The sequence below is a fragment of the Orcinus orca genome, chromosome 2 (assembly GCF_937001465.1).
Source record: "Orcinus orca chromosome 2, mOrcOrc1.1, whole genome shotgun sequence".
In the NCBI taxonomy this organism is placed as follows: domain Eukaryota; kingdom Metazoa; phylum Chordata; class Mammalia; order Artiodactyla; family Delphinidae; genus Orcinus; species Orcinus orca.
The window spans coordinates 176554083-176573840 of NC_064560.1; the positions used below are offsets into that span (position 1 = coordinate 176554083).

Here is a 19758-nt window from a genome sequence, read left to right on the forward strand (position 1 = left end):
TTTATCTTTTTATCTCCAATGCTTAGCATCACACCTGGTACATAACTGACCCTCAAAAAATATTTGTAGGGGCTTCCCTGGTGGCACGGTGGTTAAGAATCTGCCTGCCAATGCAAGGGACACAGGTTCGAGCCCTGGTCCGAGAAGATCCCACATGCCATAGAGCAACTAAGCCCGTGCACCACAACTACTGAGCCTGTGCTCTAGACCCTGCGAGCCACAACTACTGAGCCCATGTGCCACAACTACTGAAGCCTGTGCGCCTGGAGCCCGTGCTCCACAACAAGAGAAGCCACTGTAATGACAAGCCCGCGCGCCGCAACGAAGAGAAGCCCCTGCCCGCGACAACTGGAGAAAGCCCGTGCACAGCAACAAAGACCCAACGAAGACAAAAAATAACTAAATAAATACAAACGATAGTAAAATAAATGAAAATAAATAAATTAAAAAAATATATCTGTAGAATGAATGAAATGCTCAAACAACATTAATGTACAAGGACTAGTTTCCACGAACAACAGCTGACCTACCGTAAAACAGGCAGTAACACTGACTTCATCTAGGAGAGTAGTGCTTTCAGTGTTACTTTCTTCAGGATACCGTAAGTCTTCAAAAAAGACTTTTGAAGTCTTTTCTACTTTGGGTAGAAAAAAGGGCTGAAGCCGAATGAAAATGGATAATCTGGGCTTCCCTCGTGGTGCAGTGGTTGAGAGTCCGCCTGCCGATGCATGGGACACCGGTTCGTGCCCCGGTCGGGGAAGATCCCACATGCCGCAGAGCGGCTGGGCCTGTGAGCCATGGCCGCTGAGCCTGCGTGTCCGGAGCCTGTGCTCCGCAATGGGAGAGGCCACAGCAGTGAGAGGCCCGTGTACCGCAAAAAAAAAAAAAAAAAAAAAAAAGAAAATGGATCATCTGATGATTGAGGATGAACTCATTATCTAAGATATGATAAGCAAATCTTTAACGTGGACCTCAATTTAATATAACTGTCAAAGTGTCTGTCCAAATGTTCCTGGGGGAAAGAATATAACTGTGCTGTATTTGAATGGGAATGAGGAAAAATAAATGTTAGTAACTTTCACTGAACTATTATAGAGTAGTTCATTTAAAGATCTGTGATGACGTGAGCTGAATACGAATGCTTTACTGCGACTGGTAAGACTTACCTTAGACACTCTTTGCTCTGTTCCCACAAATCTTGGGTCTCTTCTGTAGTCATATGTTTGTCCAGGTTACATACATTAGGTTTCTGAGAATATAACTTAAGGCACTGCTTCACCCAGTGCCACTGGTAACCTGGGAGGAAGGGGTTTGGGATAAAAATAAATCCTATACAAAAGATGGATGAGAAAAAAAGAAGAGGAGGAAATCCTCCATCAGTTAATCAGATCATGTATTTTTGGTGACATCCTTATACCCATTACATTATTATTTATTCCGTGTCTCCTTTTGCTAATGATTCCAGTGGCTTCCACACATAAGCATATATTCTCATTCCTATTCTCTAATTTCAGAGGAAGAGGAGTTCCTTCAAGTTAATAAAAGCTGTTTTGATGATGAATGTTAGACATCTACCACTATGCAATTATCTCTAGTTTTTTGGGTTATCCTCAAGAGAAACAAATACTACACAATTATCAATTGTGTTATTCCAAAGCAAACTTCAGAACTGAAACTGACAAGTCACCTCTCAAATTTCACCAGGTATCATTTAGAGAGGTAGAAACTGCTTCCTGTAGTTACTACTTTTGTGATATCTCAGTGTTGCCTTTTTTGTTTTCTAATATCTGGCTAATGATTTTTTTAATATAAAATCATCTGTTAAAATAATTGGTGTGATTTCTGCTTCCTTTGAACTTTGATCACTATAACAGGGAAGAAAGGTGGTATAGACATCTGCTCAGTATGCAAATACCTAACCATTTCTCCTCTGTAAAAGACAAATAACAATACTTAACTGGAATCCTATGCATGGTTAAGGATTCATTCATCAAACATTCAACAAACATACACTATATGTACTTTCTTAAGAATTAGAGATAAGGAGATGAAAAACTTTGTCCTAAGTACCTGGAGATAGAACAGTAGAGACGGTTATACAGATAATGCCTTTAGAAGTCTGCCTGTGAAAGGAAACAAAGGCTGAGGAGTAGTCACAGAAGAACAAGGGGGGAGTTTATCGTTTTTAGGGTTTGGAAAGACCTAAGCATGCTTACATGAGCAAAGAGCCAGCAGAAAGAAACTGGTTGAAAACAGAAGAGAAGAAAGAACCACAGCAAGGTCTTGAAAGCTGGAAGGGGTAAAAGAAGGTGGGATTAAAGGGTGAAGGGAGTGGTTTTGAACAGAAGCAATCCCTTTTCCTCTAAAATTGGAGGAAGGAATGGACGTTCACTTATAAGTGTGGAGGCCACTTCTGCATGTCATGTATTAGTCAAATTCTCCAAGTAATTTAGGAGTAACAGGACTGCCAATATTTTTAAAGAAAAAAAATATGAAAAAAATTTCCAATAACCTACCGTCTGCTATCACCACTATTTCACAAAATAAGAATATTGTAATACCCACAAAGATATCACATCAAAGGAAGAATACTTCTGATCTAATTCAAGTTTGAACAGTGACAGGAAACTGAATACTTTTACAGGCAGTCCATTCCAGACAACTGTTGTCTTCCTTTTATGGAGTTAAAATTTGCCTCTTTTTAATTTTTCATGCATTGGTCTCAGGTCCTGACACATACAGCAACCCCAAATCAGTTGTCAATTCTTCTTGATAAATGCCTCTAACTCTGTAGCTAACATTTACTGAGCATTTACTATGTGCAAGGCACTGACCTAAGTACTTTACATGTACACTCACATTTAATCCTAACCTTATGAAGTGGGTACTACCTTTAGACACATTTTACATATGCAGAAACTGAGGCCAAGAGAGATTAAGAAACTTGCCCAAGATCATACAGTAGGAAGTGACAGAACCAGGACATGAAGCCATGTAGTCTGGTGTCAGACCTTAATCACTAGTATGCATTGCTTCCCACCCCTTTTTGTGTACAACAAATTTTCAAATGTTTGATGCTGTCATGTTCCCACTCAGGTCTACTCTTCCTCAGGCTCAGCTTCTGGTCTTCAGACCCATCACCTTCCTGCTCACTCTTGTAAGGACAGCTTGTGATATACTCAGATTCCTTCAGAATAAGCAGGATCCGGAAGTAAACATAATCCTTCTGATCAAGTCAGAGTAAGAGGAGACTCCTTTCCCATGTTCTGGACATTGTACTTCAATTAAATGCAGCTTACAATGGCAGGAAACAACACAATGAGGTACCAACTCAAATGATGTGGCTTAAGTGTGAAGTCCTAGGAAACCTCAAATAGCAAGCACAATCATACCTCAGAGATACTACGACTTTGGTTCTAGACCACGGCAATAAAGCAAATATTGCAAGTCACATGAATTTTTTGTTTCCCAGTGCATATAAAACTTATACTTATGCTCTACTGTACTCTATTAACTGTGCAATAGCATTATGTCTAAAAAAACAATGAACACACTTTAATTAAAAATTTTAATTAATTTATTTTAATTATATAAAATAATGCTGAAAAATGCTAACCATCATCTGAGCCTTTAATGAGTTGTAACTTTTTTTGCTGGTGGAGGGTTTGAAATATTATGAGAATTATCAAAATGTGACAGAGACACAAAGTGAGCAAATGCTGTTGGAAAAATGGCACTGACAGACTTGCTTAATGCAGCGTTGCCAAAAACCTTCAGTTTGTAAAAAAGAAAAACAAACAAACAAAAAACAGTATCTGTGAAGCACAATAAAATGAGGTATACTCCAATCTGGACAACAGAAAACCGAAGTGGGATTGATAACTTTGTAGTCTGAACAATCTGTTAAGGGAAGAAGGCACAACAACAGAAACATGGCCGTGAAAACAGGAGCAAGGCCTGAAAGGTAAAGAGCAGCATTCAAGAACAAAAGGTGCACAAAACACTACTGGTGATGTATGCTCCTCATTTACTCAAACTCATGAAGAGCAATGCTTTCATATATAAAAGCCACCATTCAACTGTTTTCTTTGTGACTTCAGACACAAAACTGGTCTTTAGTTCTTTAATATAGAACTAAAGTGCACAAGGCCTTTTATAAAAGTTTTAAAGCTGTTACCCTTTCCAATGTTATCAACATATACTTCAGTGCTGATAATGTACTAATAACTGTAACACAGACCTGGCCCTTGGTACAACGAAAATTAATTTTTTTTAAAGGAATTTTTCTTGCTTTTAACCCATATTTGAAATCACAAGTGCAATGTTAACTTTATGTCTTCTAGAAACAGGATGCAAATATAAAACCGTTCGGCCAAATAAGGCATTTACAAATTTTCTAAATCCTTCATGATAATTAATCTATCAACACAATGGTCCCATAAGCCTAGAAAAAAGGTTAATAACATTACCCACTCTTCATCATTAATTTCTCTGCCTGTAAAATGAACTACCTGATATCACTAAAATTCAAAATTCTAGATTATTTATAGTCTTTTAGGACTTTTGATCTCATTAACTTTAATTCTCTTTTCAAAAATTCAGCCTTGATGATAGCAACAATTTTTAAGTTGTTATGCCATTCGTGAATGTAGGTATTATGCGACTTGAATGAACATTATGAGTTACTCTATCAATTCAAAGTGCTTCTTTTGCCAGAGTAGATGTTCAGAGCCGCAGCAAGGAGCCCAGAGTCAGTGCCCTAATTTTTGATTCGTACCTGGTTTGTCACTTTCTGCACTATAAGGCAGGCATTACTGACTCCTGTTCTATCCTTTGGGAATGCCAAATAAATGGAAATCTTAGACATGGCAGAATTCAGGAGGGGTTTGGGAGTGGAACATTTGTGTGTTTAGTTTTCTTCTTTGTCTATTTACTTGATTATAACTCCTCCTCCAAAATTAGACAAATGATTGATTTTGCCTTCTGAGCTCAAGTGCACTCACCAGGATAGCCTTGGAGACCGTAGGCTCTCCACTTGCTTACGGGCTGAAGTCCAGCTCTGTATGCATCATGGTCACTGACTGAGGACACATTTAGGTGAGATTTGACCACCTGGCAGAGGAAGGAAAGAGAAGTCAGTGGGTTAGAGCTATTTTACAGATTAACTGTGAGAATCTGAAACCTCTAAAGGCATCTGTGATATGGGGCAGTTAGGAGTCCTAAGTTTGGGGTACTAAACTTAGCTCTATCAGTTACTTAATGCATGACTCAGATAAGTCACTTAACTTCTTAGAACCTCAGTTTCCTCAGCTATGTACTAATAAACACAACAGAGCTATACAAAATTGAAGTAGTGATGAGCAGCAGACTGACTTTGGCCTTTAAGACTATCTTTTCCTATGATACCACACCTTTGTGATTTCTTATAGGACTCAATTATGAAAGGTGTTTGGTATATGGAATACTCTAAGTCACAATGCTATTTACTTCCGTTAGGGCTAACAGTAATGCTCCTGAGGAACTTGTACACAGATGGTGCTTAAACAGAGCTATGAGGAACACCAGGCTGGGGAGGGTGAGTGCTCAAACCACTCAGAAAAAATGGTTCAATAAAACATTGGGAATCCTGTTTGCTAGAAGTACAATATTTGCTCTCTTAGATGGAGCTTCAAAATGAAACTTGTAACTTTTTGTCTTTGTTAGTTACTTAAAAATTAAGCTTTTAAGGGGCCTATGAAGGTTTCTTTGCATTTAAGAGTATCTTATGGATGGCTCATTAAACTAGTTGAGAAATCCAATATTCAGTCACTAAAGTAACTAAGGATATTTAAAAAAAACCAAACTATTCTTACATTAATAATAAACTTAGGGTCTGGCTTGCCTTAGAATACCTCCAATGTTCTCTCCCCAAAAGATATGATGATCTCTTAATCTATTAACTTTGCGAAGAGTGTAGATTTCCAGACAAACTACCAACAAGCGGCTGCTGTATATCCCGTCTCTATAATGGAATGGCTATCTGAAACTCTCTGGGAGTCCTGACCACCTAACTCTCTCAAGTACCCAGAGAACAGAATGTTTTTATTTCAAACATTTCATAATGATTTCTTAAATAGATCATACTTAATACTGCACTGCAATTCAGCAACACCCTCAAACTGGAAAGAAGTCTGTGGACCTAATCTATCATATTCTAAGCTGAATCAAACCTCTCAGCCTTTTAAAGTTTGTCTGCTTCCTCCCTTGTCAGACTGTTAGCCATCACTTTCTCCTCCGCTCTCATCTGATGTCCTATTAATAGCAACTTTCTTCTTCTCTAATTTGCTACTTTCAATCTGTTTTGAGCTGGAGAATGAAATACTACCCATGTTTTTATGTACTCAATAGATAGTGCATTTACTGTGTACTTACTGTTTTAGGTACTGTGCCAGATACAATGTCCCCTTCTCAGGTGGCTTACATTTTACAATTATTTAAGTATTACGGTAAAATATGGGCAAAAGGAGTTGAATGAAAGTCTGAGGGGTTCTTCCATGAGCCAAGTACACTATTCCTGGACTTTCTCTATGTTATTTTGACAACTCTAAGACCATCTCTGCTAACAAATGAAGTTTCTAAGAAGCTGAGTTCTAGACAAATACGATGTTACTATAGCATTCCAATTTTATTGAGATCTATTACTAAGCTTGAAAAGAATGCCTCATCCAGCCATCTGTGGACAACACCAATGGCAAATTAGGGATCTATCTTCAGTGTTAAAGCGATTGAAAAGAAACATACGTTATAGTTGTGATTCTCCCTGCGTCCCCTCCCCCTCTCCCCATGTTTTCTTCAATTTCCATGAGGAATAATGCAGAAATAAGGTAGAAATAATGTATAGTGCTTGGATTCAGTTGCCCTTTACTTTCAACCTGGAGGGATTATCTCAGAATCTTTCAATGCCCTCTTTCTAAAAGTCCCAGAGAAGACAGGCCCTTTTATGGACAACGGCTTCTAGGAAGACTCGGGTAACTGGTTTCAAGCTGTAGAACGCTACCGTAACGTCTGCGAACACGGTTTACGGGTTTTCACACAAATCTAGGTGCAAATTCAAATGGACAGTTAATGTAAGTAATAAACACCAATTCCCAAGCATTTTTTGACCGAGGCCGCAGCCAGGAATAGCTGCGTGGAAAAATGGTCAATAGAGCCCTTCATCGCCAAAGTGTGATACTTTCTGGGCAGTTCAACTGTGCACCCATGGAAGGCGGGGATCGCTCAATAACCATCAGTCTGGAAGCGAAAAGAGGATAGGAGAACACTGAAACCTCTCCAAGAAGCGAGGCGGGGCGACGGGGAGGTGCGCGCCGCTCCTCTCTCCGTACCTTGTGGGCACCAGGCCCCGTGCCGCGGGCTGCGTGGGCTACCGAGAAGTCGATGACCCCTCCCAGGTCTACGGTCCCGGGGCGGCTCTGCCGGTAGAAGCGGAAAAGCTTCCGAAAGGCGTCCTCCCCAGGCTCCGCCGCCAGCGTCGCCACAGAGCCCACGGCCGCCGCCATCTTCCCCATCTCCCCCATCTCGCTGCCCGGCCTCCTTTGACCCGGAAGCTGATTTCCGTGCTCCGGATCAGTCAAGTTCTTCCGGGGTCGTGACCTCAGGTCACTGGAGGTCTCTCATTCTGAAGATGGCGGCTTCGGCAGCGAGGAGAGCGGTCGCACTGCGTACGAATATCCGCCGGCCGGTTGCGTTTGTCAGAAAAATTCCATGGACCGCGGCCTCGAGTGAGTTGCAGATGTAGTAAGGGCGGAAGTTTTAGGTCCAAGCAATCCTGAAAAACCTTGCTTTCTGCGGAGCACTTAAATCAGCGTGGCGGTTGGATTAAGGCGGCTGAGTATGCTTCTGAGCAAGCCACTGAGTAGAAAGAAATTTTGTTTGCAATTAGCCGTGTAGGGATGCCCCTTGAGGTTTTGGGGCACGTATTCACGGTCTCTAGCCTTTCGGAGTTTAAAGGTTTAGTTACTTGGAAATTTAAGACTAACGATTTAGAAGGGGTTATTTTGACGGCAGGGTGGAGGATGGATTCAAAGTGGCAAAAGTAGTTTCAGTGATTTAGTTCAAAAGTGAGGATTTCAGGGTAGTGATAGAAGGAAGGGTCAGATTCACTTATGTTAACCAAACAAAATCGACAGATGGCTTGAATGGGGGAAGAGTACGGATGGGGGAAAGGGTGGAATGACTTACAGGTTTTTAGCGTTGGTGAATTTCGTGGTTAGAATGTAGGAGAAGCAGATCGAAAGAAGATGAGGAGTAAAGTTTAAATGTATTTGGTTTGAAAAACCTGTGAGGTCTCCGTTAGTTGGACAGAGGACGGTGTGTATCGATGGAGAAATGCACTCTGAAGCCGTACTCCTTGGGTTAGAGTTCCAGCTTGGCCATTTGGTAGTTGTGTAACCTGACTAACGGAAGTAACTGGGGAAAAGGGCTCACTACCGTGCCTCAGTTTCATCATCTACAAAATGGAGTCAATAATAACTTCCTCCTAGGATTGTTGATTGGATTAAATGAATTTATATGTAAACTGCTTAGACTTGTGCTCAATACAGAGTAAGTACTCAATAAATGATAGTTGTTTTCATGATTACAAAAATTGAAGCTCATGGGAGAGGCCTAGGCTGGAGATAGAGGGCTGGGAGTAATCAGTACTGAAATCTCTCACCAACGTTGATTTTTGTCAGCTGCAGTTTTGAGTTAAGGTTTTTACATATGCTTACAAAACTTTAAAAATCCATGGTCACTTTTGCAGACATTCATGTATCAGGTCAGCTCCCTTAAACAAGGAATGGAATGAGTGTGGGTAGTAGAATGGGAAATAGATCAGTTTGTGCCCCACCTTCTCAGACCACACCCAGCAGAATGTCTTGCTTTAGGCCCTGTGAAACTGGAAAGGCCGAGGGGTTTCTGCAAGCATCTTGCAGATACGTTTCCAGACCATAATGGACTTGCTCAAGATCCTTAAAGAGTGTATAAAATACGACCTTGACTACAGTCTCTCTCAGTTCATTCATTCAGCAGATGTTTAAGGAGTATCTGTTATGTGGTAGGCATTGTTCTTGGTGTTTGCAGCTGTTTTTTCATAACAGTTGTAGGTAATTTGGGAAAAGGGTTACTTTCTAGAGCTAGTTTGTTTTGGAAGTGAATGTTTTCTAGAACTTTTAATACCTGGTTTAAAACTATTTTGTTTATCCTCCAGTAATATGTTCTGTGTGAGAGCCTGATCTTGCCAACTGGTTTGATCAACTATTAGAGCACTACAGAAATTTAGCCCCTGTGGCTGGTTGAAGGATTACTGGACATTTATTTATTCATTCAGCAAATATTGCCCTGTTGTGTACCAATCACTGTGGACATAGTGGACTAAACACTTGGCAAGCTTATGGTATAGTGGTGGGGGTGAGGAGACTTACAAACAACAAATATAGGCAGTTTTTGAACCAGTGAGGTTTAAATGAACTAGGGTGGTGAAACAGGTAACATGAAATGTAAATCAGTGAAAGTACAAGCACTGTAGTACAGAAGAGAAAGTGATCATGTAGTTTTTTGTTTTTTTCAAATTTAATGTGTGATTTTTAATAGATCCTGTGTTGAGGGGGGAAATTTTAAAAACACATTTAGGAAACAATTTGGAAGTTTAAAATATATACTGGTGTTACCAAGTCCAAGCTTGTGCTACTCACTGCACGACAGGCCAGTAAATTGAGAGATGAGTTGTTGGGTGGGGCAAAGAATAGCAGCTTTATTCGGAAAGCCAGCAGACCAAGAAGACGGTGGACTAGTGTTCCAAAGAAACACCTTCCCTGAGTTAAAATTCAGGCTTCTTTTATGCTGAAAGGGAAGCGGGTAAACCCCTGGTTCCAGCCAGACTCCAGAGGGGATGTGTTAATTTCTTCTTTGGAACAGCCATTCACAGGTGGGCCTGGTCCGGACATTTCCTATGAGCTAAACAAAGGTATTTTAGCTTAGCACTCATTACCAGGGAGGCAGGGTTCCCAGAGATGGGCCATTATGTATAATTTTTTTTTTTTAAAGAAGATGTTGGGGTAGGAGTTAATTAATTGATTAATTAATTATTTTGCTGTGTTGGGTCTTTGTTTCTATGCGAGAGCTATCTCTAGTTGTGGCAAGTGGGGGCCACTCTTCATAGCGGTGCGTGGGCCTCTCACTATCGCAGCCTCTCTTGTTGCGGAGCACAGGCTCAGTAGTTGTGGCTCACGGGCCTAGTTGCTCCGCGGCATGTGGGATCCTCCCAGACCAGGGCTCGAACCTGTGTCCCCTGCATTAGCAGGCAGATTCTCAACCACTGGGCTACCAGGGAAGCCCCATTATGTATAATTTAAGCTTTATAGGCAACATCCCTTTAGAGATTAACTTGTCATAGAATACAAAAGTTCTTCCCTATTACACTGGGAGTTAGATAAAATTAGGAAATTATCATTGACTTGTGTGATAATGATATTGTGGCTATAAATTATGTCTTTATTCCTAGGACAGGAGTGCTGAAGTATTGAGAGACGTAATGGCACTGATGTGTGTATCTTACTTAAAATGTTTTTGAAAAACTACATATATATGCATGCATATAGATATGTGTATATGACAAAATGTTAAGAATGACTGAATTTAGATTGTGGGTAGATTTGTACATCTCTGCTTGCAGCCAATATGTGTAGATGTCACTACCTAATTCAGGAAGCAATTTTTTGAAAACTCCTCACTGTTTAACTGTTACACCTCAGGGAAGAGGATCTATGTTCATTTTGTGGGGTCTCTCCTCTGGCCATGCCCAATGATCACATCAATCTCCAGGTTCAGCTTCCTATCTATGCTTCCCAGAGCTGTTAATTTGTTCTTGGTAGAGATGGACAAATTAATGTATTGTTTCTTCTTTTACTTCCTGTTCTTAGAGAACAAATTTAAATAAGTGACTTTTTGTCCTATATTGAGGTTAACATCCAGTTTCTCTATGGATCCACTGGTGTGTTTTAACATAGTATTGTGGGTCATCACCTTTACTACTCCCAACTTTAGCACAGCTACTCACACACTACACACTCACATCCCTGAAGGTCTGTGTGTGCCTCAGTTTGACTCTGCTAGGTGAACAATGCTTATTTTTTTTATATGTATAACTGATTTACTTTGTTACAAAACAGAAACTAACACACCATTGTAAAGCAAATATATTCCAACAAAGATGTTAAAAAAATAAAAAACAATAAAATAAAATGTTGCCATTTCCTCCAAACTCTCAGTATTCACGTCTCATTATTAATTCACCACTCTGTTATTAGGGGTTACCACTGAATCAGTGATGACTCCAGAACTTCTGTAGAAGGGGTTTGGGGCAGGTGAGCAATTCATTCTGGGAAAGAGAGTCTAAAACCAAGTGAATGGCCGTTAAATTAGCATGGGCAAACTTCCCACATCCCACCTTGTCTCAACAGAGCCATTAATCTAGAAAAAACTACAGTGTCACTTTTCAGAGGTCTACCCTGTGTGCACACATGGAGAAGACACTTAGAATGTTAAAGTCAGCATGTTAAGCAATTTTCTTGAAATACTGTAACTAGCACCCTATTTACTTTCTTCACAGTCCTTTTCATAATCTATTTAATTTTAGTCCTTTTTAATTGTATGGTACACCTTTAACACCTAAACTCCAAGAGACAAGGAGCTTCATCTTATTTCCAGTGCTTGGCACATAATGGTTTCTAAATGGAACTGATTCCAAAATTGGCCTCATTTAGGAAAGGATCTGTTGTTATAATCAGGTTTCCGAAATCTTTGGTATCAATACGGAATCCTTTCCTCTCGCATTTCACAGGAAGCTAAACTTCTTAAAGCCCAAACATGGATACGTCTGAAGTTTCCTTGACTGATTTAAATTGAATTAAAATAATTATATTGTACAGGAAAAACTTTCAAAATTTTTACATTTTTCAGAACATAACCACCTTTTCTTTCTCTACTTTCTTCCCTTCGAAACAAACTTTGCAACACTGGGGTGAGTTAAATAATCAGAAATCTAGCCCCAAATTAAGCTCTCAATGACATGAAACACATTTTTTGCTCCTTTTTAATAAAAATCCTATATGCAGTACATTAATGTTTTCTTTTAGAAATTACGTTGACAACTTAATCCCTAATTTGAGGCATCCGTATAATTGGTTTACAGAAAGGTTCTTCGGCAAAATATTTAACACAAGGTATATATGAGATGCTGAGATCTGGGTAATATACCTTACCTGAAAGGCATGAATAGTTTTTAAACACTGTAGCATAATCACACTTAAGGCCATAGTTACTTTCTTCCCAAATCCCTGCAATTCTATTAGAGGGGAGTTCTAAAAGGCCTGTGTCTTCTCCTGTGTCCGCAACTGTAGACGTACACTGATGGCCCTCAATCCTGCTCTCCAAACTTCAAATAAGGGGCCAGAGACAAGGCTCGGGACTTGGAAAAGTCCTAGAAATTCCCTGCCTCCAAAGCAGTTTCAGAGTTTCACCTTTTCCGAAGGATGACAGAGCTGAGTAGACATGCCAAAGTCTTCCAAATCCTGCTGGTTGTTTTGAATTATGGCTACACTGGCTGTGTACCCCTTGAGTTTTTATCTCCACATACTTGAATTAAATCCTGTAGTTCCTCTTCGGTTCTAGCATCTGTGACCTCTTCACACGGTCTATATGCCACAGCTATTTTACCACTTTCTAAAACCACAATCAGCAGTTTCTGGAATGCATCTCTCATAGCCTTCTGAATAGCAACCTTCTGGGTTACCTTCCTTTTCATAAGGAATGATAATGACCCTTCCTGCAAGTTATCCAAAGGTTCCTCAGCCATGCCAACTTCGGGACTCCTGCACTCGTGGGAGGGCAACACCACCTCTTGATGGTCCTTTTTGACCACCCATTGAAACCAAAGTAGTAATTTGCCAATTCTTGGCATCTGGAGCTGTTTAGGGCAGGCGTATTATGTTGAACCGCCTTATGTCTGGTGCCGAGACGAACCTTCACTGGAGATGTCTGAAAAAGCTGCTTCTGGACGCATGGCTTTTGGGCTCTGTGGGCATCCGTTGCTGAATAAAACTTGATGATGGCATAGAACCCAGGACCGGCCACTGCTGCGTTTGGGAAGACTCGGACCGAATACAGAAGGCCAAACTGGGAGAAGATTACAAGGCCTCGGCCGTGGGTCCAGAGCTCAGCACACCAGCAAGGTTTTGTCACCCGCGATGGGAACCGCAAAAGGTACCAACTCCACCATTTTTACCGTCACCGCGCGTGTGCGGCTCGGGGCGCAAGCGGACTGCGCCTCAACAATGCTTATTTTGAACTCTTCTGCCTGCTGCTGCCTGCTAGCTAAAAGGTCAGCAGTATTTTCAGTGTTTCAGTATTTTAAGGTTAGGCTGCTGGTTTGCGTCAACAACAGACAACAGTAGTTAGGAGAAGGAGCAGCTGATGGGCTCAGCCAGCGTCGCAGGCCAATAAAGGCTGTTTCACAGGGCCAGGGAAGGGTCTCTTCACAGTACAAGTGGTCAGTCGGGCTGATGCAGTGAGGCTGCTCAGTAACTTACTGGGAAACCAAGGGCGGTGGGCACATACTTGAAGGCTGCGGGCCCTTTGGGCAGAGTGAGGAGGAGCGCGAACGTTCAGCTTCGGGGCCAAAAGGAGACCGGGGATCCTGCCGCCATCTGCGCAGCCATCCGGTCAGGGACACGCGGTACCCATTTATCCAAGTCCGGGTGGGCAGCCACGCGGCGGGGAGGAGGCCAGCGGCGGCCAGGTGGGATCTGGTAAGGATTCAGCAGACGCTCTGGGGGAGGCGGGCTCCAAAGGTGTGCAGCAAGCCCCGAAGCTGCCGGCGCCCTCCGTGTCCCCTTCAATGAGATACACCTGGCCGCGCAGCCAGAGTGCTGGAGACATTAGGGAAGCTGTGAGGCCTCAGCTGCATGCATACGGCCAAGTTTGTTGGACACCTTCGAGTCCCCAGGCCTGGTGAACTACACTGGGGGTGAGCCACTGCTGCACGGTTAAATTTGAGCCTGCGCCCCTGCAAACCTGTGAGTTCTGGTTTGCAGCTGCAGGCTGTGCAGGAAAAGTAGCACCCACACTTCCTCGTCCCAGTCTCACGCTTCACGCTCTTCCTGGGCGCCGAGAGTATCATGACGTACGGATCCCGCACCCACCCAGCCCTGCACAGCTACTGCAGCAGGTGCGGGGTGCAGAGTTTCCACACATTAGTCTCTCACCCCAGCGTTTACAGCGTCACCCCACACTTCCTGGACGCGGGCACGCCGATCATGTAGTTTTTGATCTTTGAAATAATCCACTATTCATCTTTGAGGCCTCACAGGGTTAGTATGTTGTCTTGTTTTGCAGTAGGAGCCCACTAAAATCTGTGAATGTTTTTGGCCTGGGTCTTGAAGGATAGATACAATTTAGGCAAAAGGAGATTGGATTACTACATGTTAAAGGGAAAGAACAGCAGGCAAAGACAGGAATCCACAGGACAGATACACAGATTTTCATTTGTTGTACTAGAAAGTAACTATGGGCATGCAATGGGAAGTAAGGCAGGAAGGATAGGTAGGGTCGACTCAACAAACTTAAGAGTAACAATGATATAACCCAATGTAAACTGTAAATAATGAAAGGCAAGTAAATTGAGATTTTATTTGGAAATCTCTAATATAGCTAACAACATGCTGTACTGTAATTGTTTTTCTGTCTTCTGTGTAATCTTCTGAGGGATTATAATCCATGCGTTTAGCACAGTACCTGGTGTGGTGAAGACACTCAGTATCTGCTGGGGATGAAGATTACAGTCAACTCAGCAAATTATCTGTCCATGTTCCCACCTCATCACCTTCCCAAATCTAGTACATTACAATTTTATAATCAATACCATAGCTATTTCCTAGATCTTAAGGCTTCAAGGGAATACAAAGTAACTCCTGTTCACAAGAAGTTTGGGAGCTCTAGGAGCCCTTTTGGTTTCTATATCAATCTAGGATGGAGGATACAAAATTAACAACTCTTAATAGTTTTCTCTTCTTATACAGGTGAACTGAGAGAACACTTTTCACAATTTGGCCATGTACGGAAGTGCACTGTTCCTTTTGTGAGTATTATCTTTTTTAAAAATAATAATGTTATCCTCTAATTCTTGATTTTTTTGTGTGAAAGCATCAATTTATAGAATTTGTAATGAAGTGAAGCTGTTCAGTCTTTGTTGATTAAATTATGGGTGATACTGCTTTAAAAAAATAAACCTTATCCTAGGTATTTGAGGTATTTGTGTTAGTTTTTTATTGTTGCATAAAATTATGACAAACTTAATGGCTCAAAACAACACACATACATTATCTCACGGTTTGTACAGATCAGGAGTCCAGGCATAGCTTTGCTGGGTCCTCTATTCAGAGTTTCACGTAGCTGCGATCCAGGTGTCAGCTGGAGCTGCAGTCTCATCAGAGGCTCAACTGGGAACGATTGATTTCCAAGCTCCCTTAGGTTGTTGGTAGAATCAGTCTTTCAGCTGTAGGAGTGGGGTGTCTGCTATCTTCCTGGCTTTCAGCTGGAGGCTGCTCTCAGCTCTTAGGAACTGCCTGCAGTTCCTTGTTAGCCAGCTTCTCTCCCATGTGGCAGCTTGCTTCAAAGTCAGCAAGGGAGTTTCTCTGGTCTGGTAAGATAGTTTTATAATGTAGTCTTTGGAGTGACATGCCATCATCCTTGCTGTATAACCTGATCAAGGGAGCAATATCCCATCACTTTTGCTATATTCTTATGGTTAGAAGCGTGTCATAGGCCTTGCCCACATTCAAGGGGAGAGATTATACAGGGTCAACATGGTGGGACACATGGAGATCTTGGGGCTGTTTTGGAATTTTGTCTATTACAGTGTTGTAATAAGGACTTCAGAGAGTAGAGGATAATTTTATCATAAAACTAACTGGTGGAGAATATTTTAACCTTTATCCTCATTGAGTTGAGTGCTTTTTGTGTGTGTTTCTATTTGTTACATTTTCTTTGCCTCCTCATGAGGGTTTAGAAATCAATCTATAGGGAATTCCCTGGCGGTCCAGTGGTAAGGACTCTGTGCTCTCACTGTGGAGGGCGTGGGTTCAATCCCTGGTGGGGGAACTAAGATCCCACAAGCCTCGGGGTATGGCATAAATAAGTAAATAAGTTAAAAAAAAGTAATGGAGTCCTTTAATTCCAAAAAAAGTCTTAAAAAAATCAATCTATAGATTTGTTCTACTTTATCCTGGGCTGTCTTTTTCTGTGGACTCTAGATTACTGTTTTTTGGGGTGTGTGATGTGAATACACAGATTTACACATGCTTCACTAAAACTGCTTTTTTCCTCATGGCACTGAAAAGGCTGTGGTAAAGTATCAACTTAGATTCTTAACGCTTGGTTAAACGTTACTTGCCTTACAAAGATCTAACAGATTACGCATATCCAGTGCTAGTAAAGGTGTAGGGAAACTGGTACTGAAATTGTTGAAAAGTTAACTGATACCTTTACTGAAGGGTAATTTGGCAAAATCTATTAACAGTAAGAATTTGCCTTTGATCTAGCAGTTCCATTTCTAGGAATTTATTCTACAGAAATGTGAGGTCAAGAATGTTCAAAACAGCATTGTTTAATAATATCATAATTGGAAAATCTAAGTGTTCATCAGTGGGGTTGGTTAAATAGATACTAATTCATTGATACAATGGGATTTATAGTTGATTAAAAAAATGAGCATGCGTATTACAGACATGAAAATCTATAAGCATAAAAAATAGTTTTAAAAGTGTATGAAATTGGGCTTCTCTGGTGGCGCAGTGGTTGAGAGTCCACCTGCCAATGCAGGGGACACGGGTTTGTGCCCCAGTCCAGGAAGATCCCACATGCCGCGGAGCGGCTGGGCCCTTGAGCCATGGCCGCTGAGCCTGTGCGTCTGGAGCCTGTGCTCCGCAACGGGAGAGGTCACAACAGTGAGAGGTCCGTGTACCCTCTCCCCCCAAAAAAGTGATGAACTTTGTATTTTTTGAAGAGCATTAAAAAAAATGTTTCTTGGGAATTCCCTGGCAGTCCAGTGGTTAGGACTCCGTGCTTCTACTGCAGGGGGCAAAGGGTTCGATCCCTAGTTGGGGAACCAAGATCCCGCATGCCACGCGGCCAAAAAATAAATAAAAATATTAAAAAATAAAGTTTCTCCAAAAGGTAACATTTTTCTTGGTTGCCATTTCCCTCTTAAAAGAATTTAGGAGCCAGAGTTAACAGATTTTAGATTTAAACATGAGGTTTTGATTCTTGGGAAAATTAAGTAATGTGTAACAGGAAGAAAATTAGTTTCTAGTAACAAGTTCATTGTACTCAAGTTAGAAATGCAGGTTCCAATTTTAGATACATAGTATCTAAATTTTAGCACAAAAATGTTAATGCCTTTACAAATGGAAATGGCCACCTGGAGTAGAGTGCTTTAGAAATCGTCCTATCTGAGGTAAGGAGTGAATCACTGGGTCATTAACAGAAACTTTTCCTGTGTTCTAGGTTAATACTTATAAACTTACCTTCCAGGTATATGGGGGCAATTTCCAAGAATGTGTTTTTGGGGGCAGAGCACAACATAACTTTGTAACAAGACTGATGATGTACATTGAGTGAATAGACATCTTGTCCTTTTTTACATAGAAGGGCTGGAGTGCTGGGCCGGGTACGTCTAAGCACACTAGAATCTCTGATGTATAAGACATATAGAATCTGATGTATAGGTTGAATGATAAGCACTCTGTCTTTTGCACAAAGGGAAGTAGCAGAACTGCTTAAATTAACCAGAAGTCTAGAACTAGGTAAATAAGGGTAACTTTTTTTTCCTTTTTCATTAGGAGCATGTGATGATAATGATGGTAGTTGTGATGAGGGTAGTTAATCTCAGAAATTACTAGAAATGCACCTAGGTCTTAAGGGTTAATTTTCTAGTTTCTAGAAGTGAAGAAGTTAGAAACAGGAAGAGTACTTCTTTATGTGATCAAAATTTCGCTTGACTGTTGCTGTTAATGGTTTATATCTAGAATGACACAGAAAGCTCTTTACTCATATTTTATTTCTCCAGTGGCGGTAGAGAAGCAGAGAGAGTGTTATGATTAAGAGATTAAGCTTTGGGTAAATAGGAGAGTATTTGTATTAAAGCAGGGTTTTTTATATTTATTAAAATGTGTTTTACTCCATTTTGGCAGATGAAAAAGTTGGTAGTTTGATTTGGAACTCCTGGAAACTTTCTCAAGTTCATGATTATTAATCTCTGCCTAAATTTTGAATTTTTAGGACAAAGAGACTGGCTTTCACAGAGGTATGGGTTGGGTTCAATTTTCTTCAGAAGAAGAACTTCACAATGCACTACAACAGGAAAATCACGTTATTGATGGAGTAAAGGTAAGTATTTTTCTGTATCATGTCATGAGCTTTCTGTATATCAGTTAAATAGGTCAGAAGTGTGAAATGACAGGGACTTTGGAAGATGTGTAATTTAATGTTTGTTAAAGAATGGTGGTGGTGGGAGAGTGCCCAGTTCTAAAAGGTCTGGAAAGGGAAGTACAAGAAGACACTTTAATGGTTAGCAAGGTATATGCAACACAGAACGGTGGAAACAGCAGGGAGACCCTGGTTGAAATCCTGGCTTTTCCACTTACTATGTGACCTTGGGCCAGACTGATTTACAATTTTTAATTGAAGTTCAGAGAGTCTTAAGTACAAGGAACAAATAACATCCTTTGACTTCCTGATGCTGACTCCCTAATAAAACAACAGTTTTCAGTTTTAATGTTTTTGCAGACATTGCCTTTCCTTAGAGTGCTTATTATGTGATTGCTTTTTTTTCCCAGCTCCATGTTCAAGCTCAAAAACCCAAAGCTTTGCAAGGGGACCAAACATCTGATGAAGAGAGAGATTTTTGAGAACATCACTGCCTATTAAATAAAGTAAACAAAACTGGAAATTCTGTCTAAATGTTTTTATTGGAAACAGATAGTTGCACCAAGCAAGAGCTTACCTTCCCCACTCCAAATTAAAACAGAGCACAACAGGGGCCAACATCATTTGGCAGGACACTTCCAATATGTGAACATCCTTCTTTCTACGCACTGTGGTTGGGCTAACTTTATTTGTAAGCAGTCATTCTTAGACAAAATATTAACCCCAAAGTACTAATGTCACTCGAAAGGGAAGTGGCCTTAATTTCATGTGTGGGGCAGTATGTTCTGTAAATGCCAAAAGGTGGGAGAAAGCACAAACACAACCCACTCTTTAAAAAAAACTAAATAATTCAAAGTAGAATTTTTCCATCCCCCCCTTTCTCCTATAATAAAAAGTAGTGCTGGGCTCTGACACCCAGATTTTGTTTTCATCCTGGCCATTTACAAAGTGTTCCCCTATATGACTTTCATCATTAGGGTTATGAATAATAGTTCATTCACTCTGAAGAAAGTATCTACTCCTTTCTCCTCTTCTTGCCTTCATGCTCATGTTCCTTGGGGCGGCTGCTATCTGAGGGTCTTTTAGAGCCACCGTGCTGTTTGGCTTCTTCCAAAAATTTGTCCAAACCAAAAGGATCCTCCTCAAACTGAACTGGTCCTTCTCGGCCTCTTTGTCTACGGTCTGAACCAGAAAACTCCTTATCGGGAACAAATCTAAGGAAAAAGAAACGACCATGAACTACTTTGTTTTCACTGG

At 40.9% G+C, this 19758-nt stretch overlaps 3 protein-coding genes and 1 pseudogene across 4 annotated transcripts in view; 1 reads left to right on the plus strand and 3 right to left on the minus strand.

Moving 5' to 3' along the window:
• The window catches only part of ALKBH1 (alkB homolog 1, histone H2A dioxygenase), a 32196-nt gene extending 24635 nt beyond the window's left edge, over positions 1-7561 (minus strand). Inside the window, exons 1-3 of the mRNA XM_004286954.4 lie at positions 7365-7561; positions 5004-5112; positions 1167-1329 (exon numbers count right to left, since the gene is read on the minus strand). Coding sequence (XP_004287002.3) covers positions 1167-1329; positions 5004-5112; positions 7365-7556 — 464 coding nt within the window. The 5' untranslated portion in view covers positions 7557-7561. The remainder of the gene's footprint in view (positions 1-1166; positions 1330-5003; positions 5113-7364) is intronic.
• A 46-nt stretch (positions 7562-7607) lies between these two features.
• On the plus strand, positions 7608-19024 carry SLIRP (SRA stem-loop interacting RNA binding protein). Of its 2 annotated transcripts, none has more exons than XM_004262290.3 (4): positions 7608-7760; positions 15096-15154; positions 18355-18462; positions 18912-19024. In XM_004262290.3, the coding sequence occupies exons 1-4, from the start codon at positions 7664-7666 to the stop codon at positions 18981-18983; spliced, it is 336 nt and encodes a 111-aa protein (XP_004262338.1). In that variant the 5' UTR covers positions 7608-7663; the 3' UTR covers positions 18984-19024. The 2 variants fall into 2 exon arrangements, with proteins under 2 accessions (XP_004262338.1, XP_033270138.1); XM_033414247.2 differs by having other exon boundaries at positions 7647-7760; positions 15078-15154.
• LOC117198295 (RAD52 motif-containing protein 1-like) lies at positions 12745-13297 on the minus strand (annotated as a pseudogene).
• Positions 19025-19758, minus strand: part of SNW1 (SNW domain containing 1) — a 35823-nt gene continuing 35089 nt past the window's right edge. Inside the window, exon 14 of the mRNA XM_049705308.1 lies at positions 19025-19715. Coding sequence (XP_049561265.1) covers positions 19517-19715 — 199 coding nt within the window. The 3' untranslated portion in view covers positions 19025-19516. The remainder of the gene's footprint in view (positions 19716-19758) is intronic.

Coding starts and splice junctions, on each gene's coding strand:
- SLIRP (XM_033414247.2), top strand. CDS start 7,664: ATGGCGGCTTCGGCAGCGAGGAGAGCGGTCGCACTGCGTACGAATATC. Junction 7,761..15,077: donor TCCATGGACCGCGGCCTCGA/GTGAGTTGCAGA, acceptor AACTCTTAATAG/TTTTCTCTTCTTATACAGGT. Junction 18,463..18,911: donor ACGTTATTGATGGAGTAAAG/GTAAGTATTTTT, acceptor TTTTTTTCCCAG/CTCCATGTTCAAGCTCAAAA.